The sequence below is a fragment of the Hemiscyllium ocellatum genome, chromosome 12 (genome assembly GCF_020745735.1).
Source record: "Hemiscyllium ocellatum isolate sHemOce1 chromosome 12, sHemOce1.pat.X.cur, whole genome shotgun sequence".
In the NCBI taxonomy this organism is placed as follows: Eukaryota; Metazoa; Chordata; class Chondrichthyes; order Orectolobiformes; family Hemiscylliidae; genus Hemiscyllium; species Hemiscyllium ocellatum.
The window spans coordinates 17526094-17543076 of record NC_083412.1 but is presented as its reverse complement, the minus strand read 5'-3'; the positions used below and the strand labels follow the sequence as shown (position 1 = coordinate 17543076).

Sequence of the window (16983 nt, the reverse complement as noted above, 5' to 3'; positions counted from 1 at the left end):
GACCTCTTACCCTAGCTCTCCACACCCAGACTGAGACCTCCATCCATACTGGTGCCACCTTTTCCAGTTTCCCAACCATGGCTTCCATTGCCCTCCCAGCCTGCATCAACAACACCCCCATCCTTTGACCGTGCCCTATGACCACATCTTTTATAATAGACCCCCAGCATTTTACCCACTTACTGACTTTAAGGTAACTGGCCTAAAGTCCTGGTTGTCCTTCATCTTCCTTCACATCATGGGGTTGCATTTTCCACCTTCCAATCTGTGGAGTCTGTTCCAAAATCTATAGAATTTTGGAAGATTACAACCAACGCTTCCACTTATCCCTGGCCACCTCCTTCAGTAGCCTGGAATATAGATGATCAGACCTGAGGCATTCACCAGTTTTCAGTCCCATTTGTTTCTCCAACAATTTTTTGAAGGAGCTGAACAAATTTGTAGATGAGGATACTGCAATTGATATGGTTTATATGGATTTCACCAAAATCTTTGGTGAGATCCTAAATGGGAGAGTGATTGAGAAGGTAAAAGCGCATGGGATCCTGGCTAACTCGGCAAATTGGATCCCAAGTTGGCTTAGTGACAGGGGCAGAGGATGATGGGAGAAGGCTGTTTGTGATGTCGATGAGAAGGTGGGGCTGGATGATAAGTAAGTTTGTGGATGACAGAAAGGTTGGTCGGATGCTGAGGAAGAGGGTTTGAGTTACAAGAAACTAGACAAATTAGTCAGATGGAGCATAACCTTCAAGGCTGCAGGTCTAAAGCTGGAAAGTGGGATGAGTGTAGATAGGTCAGTGCAGACTCAGTGGGCCGAAGGAGCTCTTCTGTGCTATGTGCCTTTCTGACTATTTATTTCCAATACTAATTTCTTCCACTTACTCCTCCTCCATAGACTTTAGCACTTCTTGGAATTATTAATGCCTTCTGCTATGAAGACAGAAATAAAATGGTTGTTTATTTGCTCTGTAATTTCCTTGTTTTCCATTATCAATTCTCCTGTTTTAGACTGTAAAAGGTCCTGAATTTAATGCCACCAATTTTTTTTTCCTTTCATGTACCTTGCAAGTTTAGTATTTTTGTCTTATTAATCAACGTCTTGATCTTGATAGTTTTGTGACTTCTAAACTGCTCCCAGTTCTCAAGCTTGCTGTGTTTTTCTGGATGATTCCTCATTGGATCTAATACCATCCTTAATTTCTTTTGTTAGCAATGATTGGACCACTATATCTGCTGCGTTCCTTCACCCAAAAGGAATGTATAATTGCTGCAATGTATTAACTCATTCCTTAAGCAGTCACCATTGCCTGTCTGTTGACCTGGTTAACCACAGACTGCAGTGGCCACTGCAAGCCAGGTGAGATTGAATGCCCAACTCCATTCTTTGTGACTTTATTCCAGTTGTGTTTGGAGACTTTAGGTTCACTTGCCCTCACTCCTCACAGTCCTTTGCATCCAATGCCCTTAAGTCCAGAATATCACCCATGCCAACTCATATTAATGCTGCCCTCACACCAACTAACTCCCTCCATTACCCCTTTCATGTCAACTCAGTGCCAACTCATTCTCTGTTCCAAACTAGGGTGAATGACTAATGTGTTTAATTTTCTTCACTCATGAGATGTGGGTAGCCCAGGTTGGCACAGCATTTATTGCCATCCCTAGAAATTCTTGAGAAGGTGGTAATGAGTTGTCTGTACATGTGCCTCTTATGACTGTAACGTCACAATATAAAGCTGTGCAGGTTAGGTGAACTGACCATGCTAAATTGCCTGTAGGGTGCAGGGATGTGTGGGTTAGGTACATTAGTCAGGGGTAAATGTAGAGTAATAGGGGAATGGGTCTGGGTAGGTTACTCTTTGGAGGGTCGGTGTGGACTTGTTGGGCCGAAGGGCCTGTTTCCACACTGTAGGGGTTTTATGATTCTATGATATTATGACTTTAGAGAAAAGGATACCATGGAGATATAGCAACTAGCTAGGGAAAAAAAATGGGATGTTAACTTTTGTTACAAAGTGGAATAAAGAGGTCATACTACAGTCATGTCTAATTACAGTTGCAGCAGGCATTGGGAAAGCCACACATGTGGAGTAGTGTGTGCACTTTGGGTCCTTATCCAAGGAAGGGCACACTTGTTGTAATGGTAGTCCCCTAGATTGGTTCCAGGGATGAGGGAATTGTGCTTTGAGGTAGACCAGCTGGATATTCTCTGGTATTTAGAAACTGAGAAGTGATCTGACAGAAACCTATCATATTTTGAAGAGATTAACTGGGCTGGAAGCCAAGAAAATATTCTTCCTGGTGACATTGGAGAGGAGAGTGCTGATTGGTTGGGAGGTGGACTCTGACTCATAGAGGCGTCGCTATGGAGAATGCATCCATTAATGGTGGTGATGAATGACACATTCCCTCTCCATTGGTAACTCTTGTGAATAATCCAGATGAGGGCATGACAAAACGTTTTGACACCATGTGTCTTTTTCAGTAATGCTCAAGTTCTGTGCATCAAGAGGCTTTGACGTAGAACGTAGATCACAGTCTTGTTGAGCAGAGGTTTGAAGGGCCAAATAGCCTGTTCCCGCTCCTATTTCTTACAACTTATGGGGTGGAGCCAAGTGGTCATTGTATCCATGGATTATGGATGCAGCAAAGACAGTATTTCTTCATGTTTTGTTATTTGAATTGTGTTGATATACACATGCCTTCAACTGGACATAACCAATCACATCCTTTCTGTCATCACGTCCACCAGATCAGGTTCGATCTGTCTTCATTGAGACGGCCCTGAGTTGATCTTTTGGTTGATCAGTCTTTCTGGATTGAGCTGCCCTGGATTTTGAGATGTGGGGCTTCCGTCCTGCACTGCACTAGGACTGCTGCCCAGCTCTCTACTATCTCCCCTTGTAGTCTGCTGCATTTCAGTCTCTGCCTTACCTAGGGGTGACTATTATCTGGCTTTCAGGGGTTCCAGCAAACTCTGTTCCATACACTCTGTTGCACGTGATGTTGCTGTCCAGCTGTCTAAGCTGAAAATGTGTTGCTGGTTAAAGCACAGCTGGTTAGGCAGCATCCAAGGAACAGGAAATTCGACGTTTCGGGCCAGAGCCCTTCATCAGGAATGAGGAGAGGGTGCCAGGCAGGCTAAGATAAAAGGTAGGGAGGAGGGACTTGGGGGAGGGGCGATGGAGATGTGATAGGTGGAAGGAGGTCAAGGTGAGGGTGATAGGCCGGAGTGGGGTGGGGGCGGAGAGGTCAGGAAGAGGATTGCAGGTTAGGAGGGCGGTGCTGAATTCGAGGGAATCAACTGAGACAAGGTGGGGGGAGGGGAAATGAGGAAACTGGAGAAATCTGAGTTCATCCCTTGTGGTTGGAGGGTTCCCAGGCGGAAGATGAGGCGCTCTTCCTCCAACCGTCGTGTTATGTTCTGGCAATGGAGGAGTCCAAGGACCTGCATATCTTCAGTGGTTAAAGCCTGCTGTGCTTTAACCAGCAACACATTTTCAGCTCTGATCTCCAGCATCTGCAGACCTCGCTTTTTAGTCCAGCTGTCTAACACAAGTTAACCCCTCTATTAATGTCAGACTAACCTCATCGCTAACATCGCCATGTCAGTAACAACCCTCGTTCGATGACCAGGTCAACTAACACATTGGTGGTGAGGTGGAAAAGGCAGGCTGCTGGGGCCAAAGGATGCAAGACCTAGGAGCCAAAGTAGGCCGGAGGCCCACCGGGACAGCACCGCCATCCTTTCGAGTTGGGTTTTGGAAAGTTCAACTTTCTATTATTTTATGATTCAAGCAACCCTCAGTTTGGTAGAGCCCTTGGCCTTGTAATGATCTGAGGTCCTAATCTCAAACTACATCTTCTAATTGCTGTATCGCAGGAGTGCTGCATTATTGGATGGACCACCTCTGGTTTAACTCAGACATTTGACTCTCTGGTATCACCTGACATCAGTTGAAGGAAAGCAGGGGTTTCCTGGTCAGTAGGTCTAACTCTGATGATTCACCTCATGCTGCTGTGTCTATGGGATCTCTCTGTGCTGGCTGCCTGCTGAATTGATTTGGACGCCATGCATTCTTCGACATCCTGTGAGGCTGTAGCTTCAGTGGCTCTGTTCTCTCGCCTCCAGGATCAGGAGGTTGTGGCTTCAAGCACCAGAGCAGAATCTTGACTGACATTCCAACACTTCATTGTCGTAGCTACCAACTTTCATGTCAGCTGTTACACTGAAAGACCCCTCCCTCCCTCCCCCTCACCTCACCAGCCACCTTCTTTCTCAGGCAGGTGTGGAAGATCCCACTCTCTGTCTTCCTGGAGAACATTGCACCACTCCCCCCGCAAACCCCCCCAACCCATCATGATATAAGCTCAGAAGATCCGGGCATCATCACCTTGCTCTGCACATGGCAGTCACTGTTTTTCCCAAGGTGCACTGCGGTTCAGTGTGCGGTGACGATAACAGACCTTCCCTCACGCCAGTTAGAATCTGATGAATGCGGGGTTTTTCTCGTTCTTTAATGGAGAAATACAGAGCCTTGCGCCTTTCATAACCGCGTTCCCAATCTTTGGTACCGGTGCAAGTTTGCCATTTAGGTTTGCGGTTTCTCAGGAGGTAAATCTACCCAATTCAGGAGCGGCTAAAAAATGACCAAACTTGAGAAAATTCAATTGATCACAACAGAACCCGGACGCAATGCGATGCGGTGGACACTGACAGAAAGGAACGGGAAGAGATGGGTTGGAGATGGCATAGGAAAGGGTGAGTGAGGTGGTGAAATTTAGCTCAATACACCACTTTGGCCATGAGTGCTTTGCGGGTCCTGTTGTTGAAATGATCCCGATGTGTGAGGGCTCAATCTTGCTTTGCAGCAGGTAGGGTCTGAGTTAAAATTGGATTTGAGGGGGAACTGTAATCATTTAGCATCTGCAGCCTGGAGAATTTTTTTTTCAGCTCAGTTGTTTCCTTTACTTCATTGTTTGGCACTCCTCATTTGGCCAGGCCTGACTCTGAGCACATTTTCCTGGACACAACAGTGTGCTCACAATTATCTGCTTCTTCCACAAGTTAACTAAAGGAGAGCGAGATTCGCTCCATATTTTTTGTTTGTTCCCTCCTGATGAAGGGCTTATGCCCGAAACGTCGAATTTCCTGTTCCTTGGATGCTGCCTGAGCTGCTGCGCTTTAACCAGCAACACATTTTCAGCCCAAAGGGATTACCCGACAGTCCACTGCGCCACTTGCAAAGGAGTCATCAAGTCATACAGTATAGAAACAGGCCCTTCAGCCCAACTTGTCCATGCTGACCAGATTTCCTGAATTGGACTATTCCATTTGCCTGGGTTTGGCCCATTTCCCTCTAAACCTTTCCTAATCATGTACCTGTCCAAATATCTTTTAAATGTTGTAACTGTACCTACCTTTACCACGTCCTCTGGTAGCTCTATAGACCCTCTGTGTGAAAACGGTGCCCCTCAGGTCCTTTTTAAATCTTTCCCGTCTTGCCTTTAAACTTATGCCCCCTAGTTTTGGACTCCTCTACCCTGGAGAAAACATCTGGCTATTTACAGTATCCGTGCCCCTTATGTAAGGTCTCCTCTGTAAGGTCTCCTCCCACCCAACTCCCCCAACCCCAACAGCTTCCTACGCTCCTGGGAAAAAAAGTCCCAGACTATCTGGCCTCTCCTTATAACTCAAATCCTCTGGTCTCTGTAACATCCTTGGAAATCATTTTTTTGCACCCTTTCCAGTTTAATAACGTCCTTCCTTCCTGCACCAATCAGGTCAAGGGAGAATTGGGTGTCACCTCTTGACTATGGTTATGACCTTACTGATGAAACCTCGAGCTGTGTACACTTTCCAAATGATCAGAGCCTAACATATCAATCCTAGAATAGGCACGCGCCTACAGATTGGGAAATTCTAGCACAACCGAGCTTTCTTCGGAGATAAGCTACTGCCCGGTTTGGAGAGTTCTGGAAACGTGATCATTTCATTTTAGGTGGGTGTTCGGTATTTTGGTCATTATTTGGCGAATCCATTTTTTTTCGACACGCGTTGATTTGGTTTGATTTATTATTGTCACATCTACCTCGGTGCAGTGAAACGTTTTGTTATGTGTGCAGCACAGACAGATCAAACCACAAGGTGCATTAGGGTCAGAGAACAGAGTGAGGAATACAATGTTACAGGAGCAGAGAAGGTGCACTAAGCGTGAGATCAACGTTAAGTTTAAAGTTTCAGGGGACAATTCAGAAGTCTAATAACAGCGGGGAAGAAGCTGTTCTTGAATCTATTTGTACATGTATCCAAACTCTTCAAACTTCTGCACGACGGAAGAGGGTGAAGGAACGTGCAAATTGGGTGGGAGGGCTCTTTGATGATCTTGGCTGCTGTCCTGAGGCAGAGGGAAATGTAGATGGCTTCACTGGTTGGAAGGCTGGTTTGTGGAATGGGCTGGGCTGCGTTCACAGCTCTCCCTAGTTTCGTGCGGTCTTGGGGGGAGCGGTGGTCATTGCCGAGCTGTGATGCATCCAGATAGGATGCTTTCTACGGTGCATCTATAGAGATTGGCAAGAGTTCTTGCAGACCTGCCAAATTTCCGTAGCCTCCCCATGAAGTAGAGATATTGTTACGCTTTCTTGAACGTTGCGTCAACCCGCAAGTGGACCAGGATGGATTGTTGGTGATTGTCACTCCCAGGAACTTGATGCTCCTCAGCATCAGCGATGCGGACAAGGATCGCGCCCTCCAGTCCAGATCCTAATTTCAATGACCAGTTCTTCCTTTTTGCTGATGTTGATGGAGAGGTGGTTGTCTTTACACCACACTAAGCACTCTTATCGCTTTCCTTTGCTCTGAGTCATTGTTTGAGATCTGCGCTACAACGGTGATGTCGTCAGCAAACTTGAGTTGGAGCGGATTTTAGCCACACAGTTGTGAGTATGTAATGTGTGTAGTAGGGTGTAGGTTTGCTCGCTGAGCTGTAGGTTTGATATCCAAATGTTTCATTACCTGGCTAAGTAACATCATCAGTGGTGACCTCCAAGTGAAGCGAAGCTGTTGTCTCCTGCTTTCTATTTATATGTTTGTCCTGGATGGGGTTCCTGACGTTTGTGGTGATGTCATTTCCTGTTCGTTTTCTGAGGGGTTGATAGATGGCATCTAGATCTATGTGTTTGTTTATGGCGTTGTGGTTGGAGTGGTAGGCCTCGAGGAATTCTCTGGCATGCCTTTGCCTAGCCTGTCCCAGGATAGATGTGTTGTCCCAGTCAAAATGGTGCATTTTTTTCATCCGTGTGTAGGGCTACGTGGATCCACCATTTCCTGGCACCACCCACAACCATCATCCCCACCCCCTCCCACCATGGCCTGGGCTCGCAGGCTGAGCCGAGGCTCCAGGTTCATGGCTAGGCCTGAGAGCCTGACAGCGGAGGTGACGAGTTTGGTCCCATTGCAGGACTCAGCGGCACTGGCTGCACCAGCGAGGCTGGCCCAGTGCCAACCTATGGTGGCAGCAATGTTGGTGGAGGCAACATTATGGCGGCAAATGGCAACTCTTCGTCCCTGCAGCAGTGTCATTGGTTTAGCCGCAGGGACTCAAGGCATCGGGGATGGAGGAGCCTGAATCTAGGCCCGTGGCTGAGCTCAGAATGGGAGCTGTCCCAAAAGTTATTGTGTGATTTTTAACATCGTCCACCCCAGTCCAACACCACCTCCTCCAAATCGCATAAGATGAACTTTATTGTTTTATTTTTCTGGCGTTATATCCTGCGTTTTGGTCTCCTTTGTACGTTTTAAGATGGCGCTGGAGAGTGACGACACTAAACAACACTTCTCGGTGTATTCGTAATAAATGCATGTGAGAATAAATCAAATCAAATCAAACATGAGGGGAGCACATTAGCCAAGAATTCACCCGTCTGTGGAAGGCATGTTTCAAGTGTGTGTCTATAAAAAAATGCCTTTTGTCATTAAGTAATGCTGATTTATTTTGTGCCAGTTGTAACACTGTGGTGTCTATGAAATGAATGTTTTCCTTGTGCATAGAGACTTTAAGTTTAATGGAGGCTTGATTGTCATTAAGGATACCGACATATGCTTGAATTTAGTTGCTACGTGAGTTCCAATATCCCATAGGTCAGCAGAAGGTATTGTTGCTACATGACCCCCATCACATTAGTGAGAATAATAAAGGGGTCTCTGAGAAACGAAAAGGAGCCCTGGAGGACATCTCTGGAAAGTAAACGTTTGGAGAAAAGAGACACATCAGTGAGGACGATGTTAGAGGTTCCAGAGATATGGAGGAGTGCCTGAGCAGCAGTTGAGATGAAAGCTGGGGAGAAACAACTGATATTACGGTGATGGAATGGTTGAGAGTGCTGTAAATGGTCAGCAGCTCAGAAATCAAAGGCCCTGCTGACGAAACTGTCACAATGTTGGGGAATACATTAAAATTCATCACTGAATCCTGACAAACTTGGCCCGAAGATGTAGACAGGTCATGTACCTATAGCTCTCAGGAAATGGTAAAGGAACGAGTCCAATTTCAGAAACTGCATTAACACAGAAACTGTGCCCCGAGGTCTAAAGATGGCAAATAGTATCTTAATTTTTCTTCTTTCAAGAGCTTAGTGCAGAATCGAATGTAATTGTGCAAGCAACCGAATATTGATCAGGATTTAAAAATCAGAGAATTGTTACAAGATGGACTTTATTTTCGACGTTCATCAAGGGAACACAGTGTGATTTCTCTCCTGGACAGCTGTGTTGAGGAAGTGGCTGTGTTTGATATTGAGTGCGATCCAGGAGATAATATCAACAGGGAGCATTTGATGAGGATTCAAATAGACACTTATTTAAGATTTGTCAAAGTACCAACTTCAGAATCAATTTAATTAAAACAGGCCTCGGAGTGGAAAGTTATTTTTCTTTGCTGGAACCTGACTGAGAAATTACTGTGAAGCAACTGGCGGCTTGGGGGAAGAGGGTGGGTGGGTGAAGATTTAGTTGTCTATTTGTCCTTGTGTCAACCCTATTGGAAACCCTGAGCTGAGTAAGAACATCAGTCAATGGGATTTCAGAGGAGCTTCCTGTTGCTTCTTTAGGATGATGGTGGACAGGGTAGTGTGCATATGGATGTGTAGCTTAACCAGTCCTGTTTCCACTTTCAGTCACCCTCTGTAACATATTACTGCACTTCAAGTCACTGATAGATTTGCCAAGTGGTTCCCACACTTAGAAGCATTTGAATGGTAATTGTGGCTGCTTTATACAGGCCTGGCTGCTCCTGGCCATCCCATGAGGAGGGACTGGTGTGAATTCTCGCGTGACGATGATTCTGCCTTCCTTCATATCAAGGACAATGAGCGAATGACCGATCACTCATCAGGGGTTGATTAACTCCGAGGTTTAGTTGACGTAAAACAGTAAAACGCATCCTAAGTTACAAAGCAGACATTACAGCAAGCTTTCAAACTCAGAGCAAGCCAACTCTCAGGCAGAGTCACAATGTCATATACATATAGCACATAGAGACCTTAAAGGTGAGCTGCCTGAAAAGTATCACATATCCAACAGGCACATCATAATGGACTTGACCATGAATGATGAAAGTAATCCTCTCCCATGGTCCTGTAACAGAAAGGCTTGGAAGTTCAGTCAGTTCCGAAAATCCACCCACTTGCTGAAACAATGCTAAATTATGTGAAATTTCCAGGCAACTAGAAACAAACATAATAAATGGAACATGCTCCTGCTGGGAGCAAGACATTGATTAGTGGAGCTCTGCCAAGCTCAATATCTCTCCTCATCATTCACAAAATAGCACAAGAAATACACCTTAGTCTCCTCCATCAACGTTTTCAATGATTCTAAAATCTCAGAGTTGATATCTAAGAGATTTTCCAGTGGTAAGGACATTTCACAGATAAACTGAGACTGCTGATCTGCTGGAACATGGGGTGTTGAAACAGATAATGCATAAAGCAGTCTTGAGATTTGCTCCCTGTTTTCCCACACACTGTGGGAATATGGAATACACTCCCTGCAATATGCAATTATTGCTGTCTCAGTGAACATCTGGGTGAAAGTCTGTTCAGAAACCAAATTAACAGTTATGAAGATAAACACAGCGAGAGATAATTGAATATTCTCTGGAACACGCTGGGCTTTTGAACCAAGGGGACCTTGGGAACACAGTGCCAAGGGAAATAACTACTCAGGATAAATCACATCTCCGAGATAGCTGAGCCTGCAATGTGGAATCCTGCTCCTTTTAGGAATATGAAAACCCTTTTTTGCAGTGTTATTAAAGGGAATGAATGTGGGTCATTCTCCACAGGAAAGTGGTTTTACCAGCTCAGTGGCGTTTCCTCGTTCCATGATTTCTCTAGTATAAATAGTTGTCAGAGTCTGAGCATTGCTAAAAAGACTTACATTTTGTTGAAACCTTTCATCTTGTCCTCAGCAGCAGACTGAGTTGCAAATGGAAAGAGCCTGCTATATCTTTATAAACTTAACAAAGCAGGTTCAATTGCTGTGACCAATCGGAACTGACCTACCTGCTTTAAATTTACGCAAAACTTGGCAGTTGACCGTCAGTCATCATCAAGCTGGTGCATTCTCCATAATAATGGTTTGACTAACAATAGCCCAATTGCCTATCAACTGTGACAATTTTTGCGTTCAGTATCAAATTTACCTTGCCATTTGGCGTATACCCTGAGGGGTGCAAGACAGAAAACTTCAAAAAAATGTTTTTTTAACACCATCTGGTTATGTTTGACAAATGACAGTGGTGTTCCAATCACATGCTCATGTGAAGAGTATGAAGTTTGCAATTGGTCCAATTGACATATGGGTACAAGGACAGTAGCCAATGGTGGTTGACTGGAGAATTAACTGGTGTTGAAGGCAAACTTGATTTCACACAGTTCACATTATTTAAACAATGGGACGTTATATTTTAAAACAAATGATAAGGTCATTTTAGCACAGACAAAGTCCTCCAGCCAACCATGGCTACCTGCAGAGCAAGAGCTGAAAATGTGTTGCTGGAAAAGCGCAGCAGGTCAGGCAGCATCCAAGGAGCAGGAGAATCGACGTTTCGGGCATAAGCCCTTCATCAGAGCAATCCTGCAAGCTTATTTCCCAAATGTGCCCGTCCAATTACCTATTGATGCTCCTAATTGCCTCATTTGGCACCACCCCAATGGGATATTGGAGTCCTCTCTCTGAATTTCCTGAACTGGCTAGCCATCTTCTGTGTTCATAAGGAGAGGGTGGCATGGGTCTCGGTGGTTAGCAGTGCAGATGGAAAGGATGTGTTATGTCTTTATAAATAAATCAGTTTCATTCTTAAAGGCAATTGCCTTGACCAAATTGGAGTAAACCTACCTGTTTAGATTTAAACAAAGCTTGACGGTTAACAGTCATCACCGAACTGATGTATTCTCCATAGCAATGTCTAGACCAGTAGCAGCACAATAGCACTGCTGCCTTACAGCTCCAGGGACCCGGCTTCGATTTGAGCTCTGGGTGACCGTCTGTGTGGAGTTTGCATGTTCTTCCCCTCCCGTGTTTGCATGGGTTTCCTCTGGATGCTCCAGTTTCCTCCCACAATCCAAAGCTGTGCAGGTTAGGTGGATTGGCCATTCTGAATCACCCGTAGTGTTCAGGGGTATATAGGCGGGCTGGATTAGCCATGGGAAATAGGGGTAGGGCGGATCTGGATGGGATGCTCTTCGGAAGGTCGGGGTGGACTCAATGGGCTGAATGGCCTGCCTTCCACACTGTGGGGATTCTATGATCTTCAACCTGCGAAGAGCTGAAACGGGCCAGGTACGCGGCCTCACGTATGCGCACCTCTTCCCTTGCAGACGAGAGCAAGTTCTCGGAAGCCATCTCGGTGCTGCTGGCCTGGTTTGAACGGGGAGAGGTGACCCGTCGCTCGGCCAACAATTTCTACTCCATGATTCAGTCCGCCAACAGTCACAGCCGGAGGCTGATGAGCGAAAAGGCGGCTCACGAGCAAGAGATGGAAGACGCCAAGGAGCGATTCAAAAACGCCTTAGCCCGGATCCTGACTGGATGTAAGTGAGACATGCTTTTTGGCCTTGTGTCAGCTCTGTAGAAGTACCAGGGGTAAGTACTCGTGCTGAAAGCTCTAGAACATGGGCCCATCTTGACAGGACTAGCTATTCAGGTAGGAAATCTTTCACTTCGTCGTTTGAGTCAGGAGGCCTTTTGTGGGAACCTGAGTATATAATTCATACAGGTACAGCAAACAGCTCACTGACCTCCACCTTCATATTTGACCAGTTAAGCTCAGCAGCAGCATGTGTAAGAGCATGTTGCGTGGGATGGGGTACATGATAGGTAGATGACAGGTTAATGAGTAAAGCCTGAGCTGAAAATGTGTTGCTGGAAAAGCACAGCGCAGCAGGTCAGGCAGCATCCAAGGAACAGGAGATTCGACGTTTCGGGCATAAGCCCTTCTTCTCCTGTTCCTTGGATGCTGCCTGACCTGCTGCGCTGCGCTTTTCCAATAATACATTTTCAGCTCTGATCTCCAGCATCTACAGTCCTCACTTTCTCCTCCTTAATGAGTAAAGCCTGCATAATTACAAAAGGCGGGTGTGCCCCAACGTTAGGGACATTTATTGGAAACTCAGGCATGATTCCCAATGTACACTGACCTTCCAAATTCTGAACATCTTTCTCCATACCTCCACATTAGGCAAAGCTAACAAACGAGAAAAAGTAAAATCATTGTTTCCATAAATATCTGGTGACATAATCCTGGGGAAGATCAGCACAGCTATGAAGCACATAGACTTAAAGAGCACTTTGACTTGTGTTATAGTCGGCCCTATTTATTTTATTGGCACATTTGGGATTATAACTGCACTCTAATTGTAAAGGATTAATGTGATACACAAGCTGCGAACATAACCTCAACTGAATTGTTTGCAAAGCTCTTGAAAGGAATTGGAAACTGAGTATGAGGATTATTTTCCCATTTCCTACTTCGATTCCTTCAATCATCTTTTGCTGTGCAAAAGCCCCTAGATGTATCCGAAGGGAATTCTAATTACTTCCCCAGGTCGAATCCCTTCCTGTTTCTGTTGTAACAAATTAAATTTTGACTCATTAGGAACCTGACCTAAAAACACGTGGCATAAACAAAAAAAAATAAAGCTCATTAGTCGCTGATCTCTCTCATGCGGCGAGGGAAATTACCTTGATGAGTAAACCTCGCCAGTTGCAGATGGCTTGCAAGATAAGAGCTGAGCTTCAAACCAGGGGGCCATGAATATAAAGGAGAGCATCGCTCACAGGCAAATGGAGGACTGAGGGCGAACTTTTACACCTAGAGAGTGGGGAGTCTCAGCACGATGTGAAATGTCTGAGCCGAGTACTTGAGATCTGTTTGACAGATAGATAGATAAACATTGGAGGAAGAAAGGGAATGGAAGATTTTGCTGGAGGGATGAGATGAAAAGGAATCTGGGAGGACTATAAATACTGAAGGCCTACCTTGCAACCAGGTACCTTTATACCAAAGATGGTACCGGAGAATGCTGACTTTGTACACGTTTCACTGTACTCCTGTATCTCTGTACTTGAGTACACGTGACAATAAAGCTAATTCTAATTCTACCCCTGTGCAATGCAGATAGAGAAAAAGAAAAGTTTGACAATTCATTTAATGAACAATTTAAAAGGAATTCGGATTTATTTTCAGCATGTTACATGTCTCGTTTTATCTACGGTTTTGTTTTGTTGCAGATGTCTTTCTGAAAGAATATGTTGGCCAATCTGTTGAGTTGTGCCAGTGAGGGTTGGGTCTAGCACATGTGCCGAAGGGTTACAACATATCACCGGCTTCCGGGCTGGAAGGCCTTGTGGTGGGGGAGGGAAGGGTGAGACAGTTGGGCTGCCCAGGTAGACCGGTCGTGGTGAATGAGCTCAATAACCGAGACCAGGATTTGGGGATGGCCTGTCCGTGTTGCACCCCCGTGTTCTTTAGGCGTAAGAGCGACCACATTGGCAAGTGCTCCTCCAGCTCTCGCTGGGCCGTGCTCTACCCCATCATCCTCCTTACAATGCTCTGCATTCGTCTTTCATCCCAGCCTCGAGTGTTAGGGTACTGAGAGAGTGAGGGCAATGTCCCTTCTGTGTTAAACTGACATACGCAGCTGAAATGAGTGATTTGGCCTGTTGAGCCAACCCTCCCCATCGATAATATCTTGACTGGTCTAATTTGTGGCCTCAGTCCACCCTCCCAGCTCCACCATTGATGCCCAGTGACTAGCCTTTATTGTGGGGAGGACCAGGCAGTGCACGCATCATAAGTCTGGCCCTGGGGGACAGCAGGGACCATTCCATTCTCTTTGGAATATTTGAATGTCAATGTGTGTAGAAAACTCTATCTGGCCACAGCTTTACCATCAGTTGGTGAGTGAGGGCTGGGAGGAGAGGGAGGGATTTCTTGCATTATATGTGGCCTGCAGTACATTCAGTAAACAAAAATCATTGAGCCCCTCCCCTCTCATTACTTTCAGCACAAGATGGTTGTGAGTTCTGTCTCTATATCTCTCCCATCTCCCCTTTCATGAGGAATACATGTGCAAAGTGAACTGAACCACTGGCCTCGAACTTTAATTTCAGCCCCTATCTGGAGATCTTTATTTCATCCATCAGTCTGTATAAGGGGTAAATAGTATTGGACTGGCAATGTGATGGAGACATTGAGGCATCAGGTTAGCCCATCGTCAGTTGGCGTACTGTAAGTACAACCGAGACACACACTGGCACCATTTAAAGGCACCGCTTCATTGGTAATCTGTGTTATTCTGTCACTGAAGTTGGCATGATGCTGCCGCGGCAGGGACAGGGTGCCTTTAAGAGCAGTGAAATCAGCACAGTGGTGCCCCTGTCTGTCTCTGCTTTGTTCTTTCGTCATTCCTGATCAAAACATAAACTGGTTGTTTTGTTTGACTTCCTTGTTCACCAAAGTTGAGCAGATTGTTGCAGTGTTCAAGGCTGCCTCGAAGCAAAAGGCTTGGGACCATTTCTCAAAAGCTCAACGCAAGAACATTGAAATTTGGCGCAAGCAAGCCGAGGTTGGTAAACTCATCTTCTTCCGATTCTATCAATTGCTTCAAGAGTGTGCGCGAACCGATTTGCAGTATTACCTATCGTGTTCTTAGTTAACGAATCAAATCACTCTGTCAGTCACTGCTGTAACGTCATCAGCGTTTGCATTCTGTATTGATTCTGTAAAGTGCAATGCTATTCGGGTGCCCCAGCTAAGTATTTTGATGCTTTTTAAAGAATTTAACTGCAGGCTATGTTTTAGGTTTCCATTGGTAATGTGTTTCCATTGGCTTGTAAATTGTCTTTGATCATGAACTCTGTTTCAGTGTAGACATTTGTATTGGCTTCAGTGAAACCCACGGCTAAAACATGTTTAATAGAGGGCCTTTTTCTATTTGATGCGACCAGGAGGTACTTTTTTAGTTTAGTTTGTAACCTCGTCTAACCCGGGCCACAGATATTTTAACAGTGAGCCACCGTCCCTTCATCAAATATCTGATCTGTTTTAAATCGAACGATAGAATCTAAGGTACAAGCAAGCATACCACGCACACTTTGACAGCTGATCACTCCAGAACGAATTAGTGGTTTACACACAATGCTGTAATTAACAGGGCCATTTTATTAGCATCATAAAAATTATATCAAACAAATGGAAATGTTCCCATGTAGATTGCACATTTTTAAAGGCCCCAAGCTTACATAACCTCTATCCCTGTTATTTCCTTGCCTTCAATTTAACTTGGCTTTGTTCTTGTTTTCTTAAAAAATCCATTTTCTTTTGATCTATTTATTCGTATGACCTGTTTTCTATGATTTCGAGACTGTCCTTAGTCCAACCACTCCAAAGGCCGTTTGGCTTCAGGTTATCTGGTCATATTCTCAACCTAACAAAGCTAATTTTCAACATTCAATACCATCAAATGTAAAATGACACTGCCCAGAGGTTTTAACTAGCTGTGGTAACATGGAAACCCTTTGAGTACCATTACAAGCTGAGAGATTGCTGTCTAAGTCCGAGTTTCCATCTTCGGGCTAATGTATAAAACAGCACATTTAGCGTACATTCTCTCTGTAAGGGATATTTGCTGTGAATTTGGGTGTTTTCTCTCTTCACATTGTGGAGTTCTCTGGAAGCACGTGCCCAATTTCAAGGTGGCTACTCTCAATGGGCTGTCACCTACACATAAACATAGGGGTAAGTGTAGGCAAATCAGCCCTTGGAGCCCTCACCGCATTCTATATGATCACGTCAAATCATATAACCTCAGTATCTCCATTCCCGTTTACTCTCTGTACCTCTTGACCCCTTTAGCCACAAGGGCCGCGTTCAGCTCCCTCTTGAATGTATCTATCGAACTGGCCCCAGCAGCTTCCTGTGGGAGAGAATTCCACAGGTTCACAACTCTCTTGAGTGAGGATATTCTTCCTCATCTCATAGCTTATCCCTCATTCTTAGGCTGTGACCCCTCGTTCCGGTCTTCGGGAACACTTTTCCCATATCCAGCCTGTCCAATTCCATCAGGATTTTATACATTTCAATGAGATCCACCCCATCCTGCTAAATTCCAGTGAGTATCAGCTCAAGTCGGTCCAGTTTTTCCTCATCTGTCAATCCTGCCATCCCGGGAATCAGTCTGGTGAACCTTCGCTGGAATCCCTCATTGGAAGACCGTCGTTCCTCAGATGAGGAGACCAGGAGACCAAAACTGCACACAATGCTCTAGGTGTGGCCTCACCAAGGCCCAGTATCACTGCAGTAAGGCAGCCCTACTCCCATGCTCAAACCCCTGTACATGTATCGTGTGCTAGCAATGAAGTCAGCATTGAGTGGTGTTGCTGTCCAGCACATATCCTTTCACTGATCAATGTTCTTTCCC

General features: G+C 45.3%; 1 protein-coding gene across 2 annotated transcripts in view; it reads left to right on the top strand.

The window, feature by feature from the left end:
- Positions 1–16983, top strand: part of enox1 (ecto-NOX disulfide-thiol exchanger 1) — a 229638-nt gene that overhangs the window by 68574 nt on the left and 144081 nt on the right. For both annotated transcript variants that reach the window (XM_060832906.1, XM_060832907.1), the window contains exons 6-7: positions 11881–12093; positions 15023–15129. In XM_060832906.1, the coding sequence (XP_060688889.1) occupies positions 11881–12093; positions 15023–15129 (320 nt within the window). The remainder of the gene's footprint in view (positions 1–11880; positions 12094–15022; positions 15130–16983) is intronic.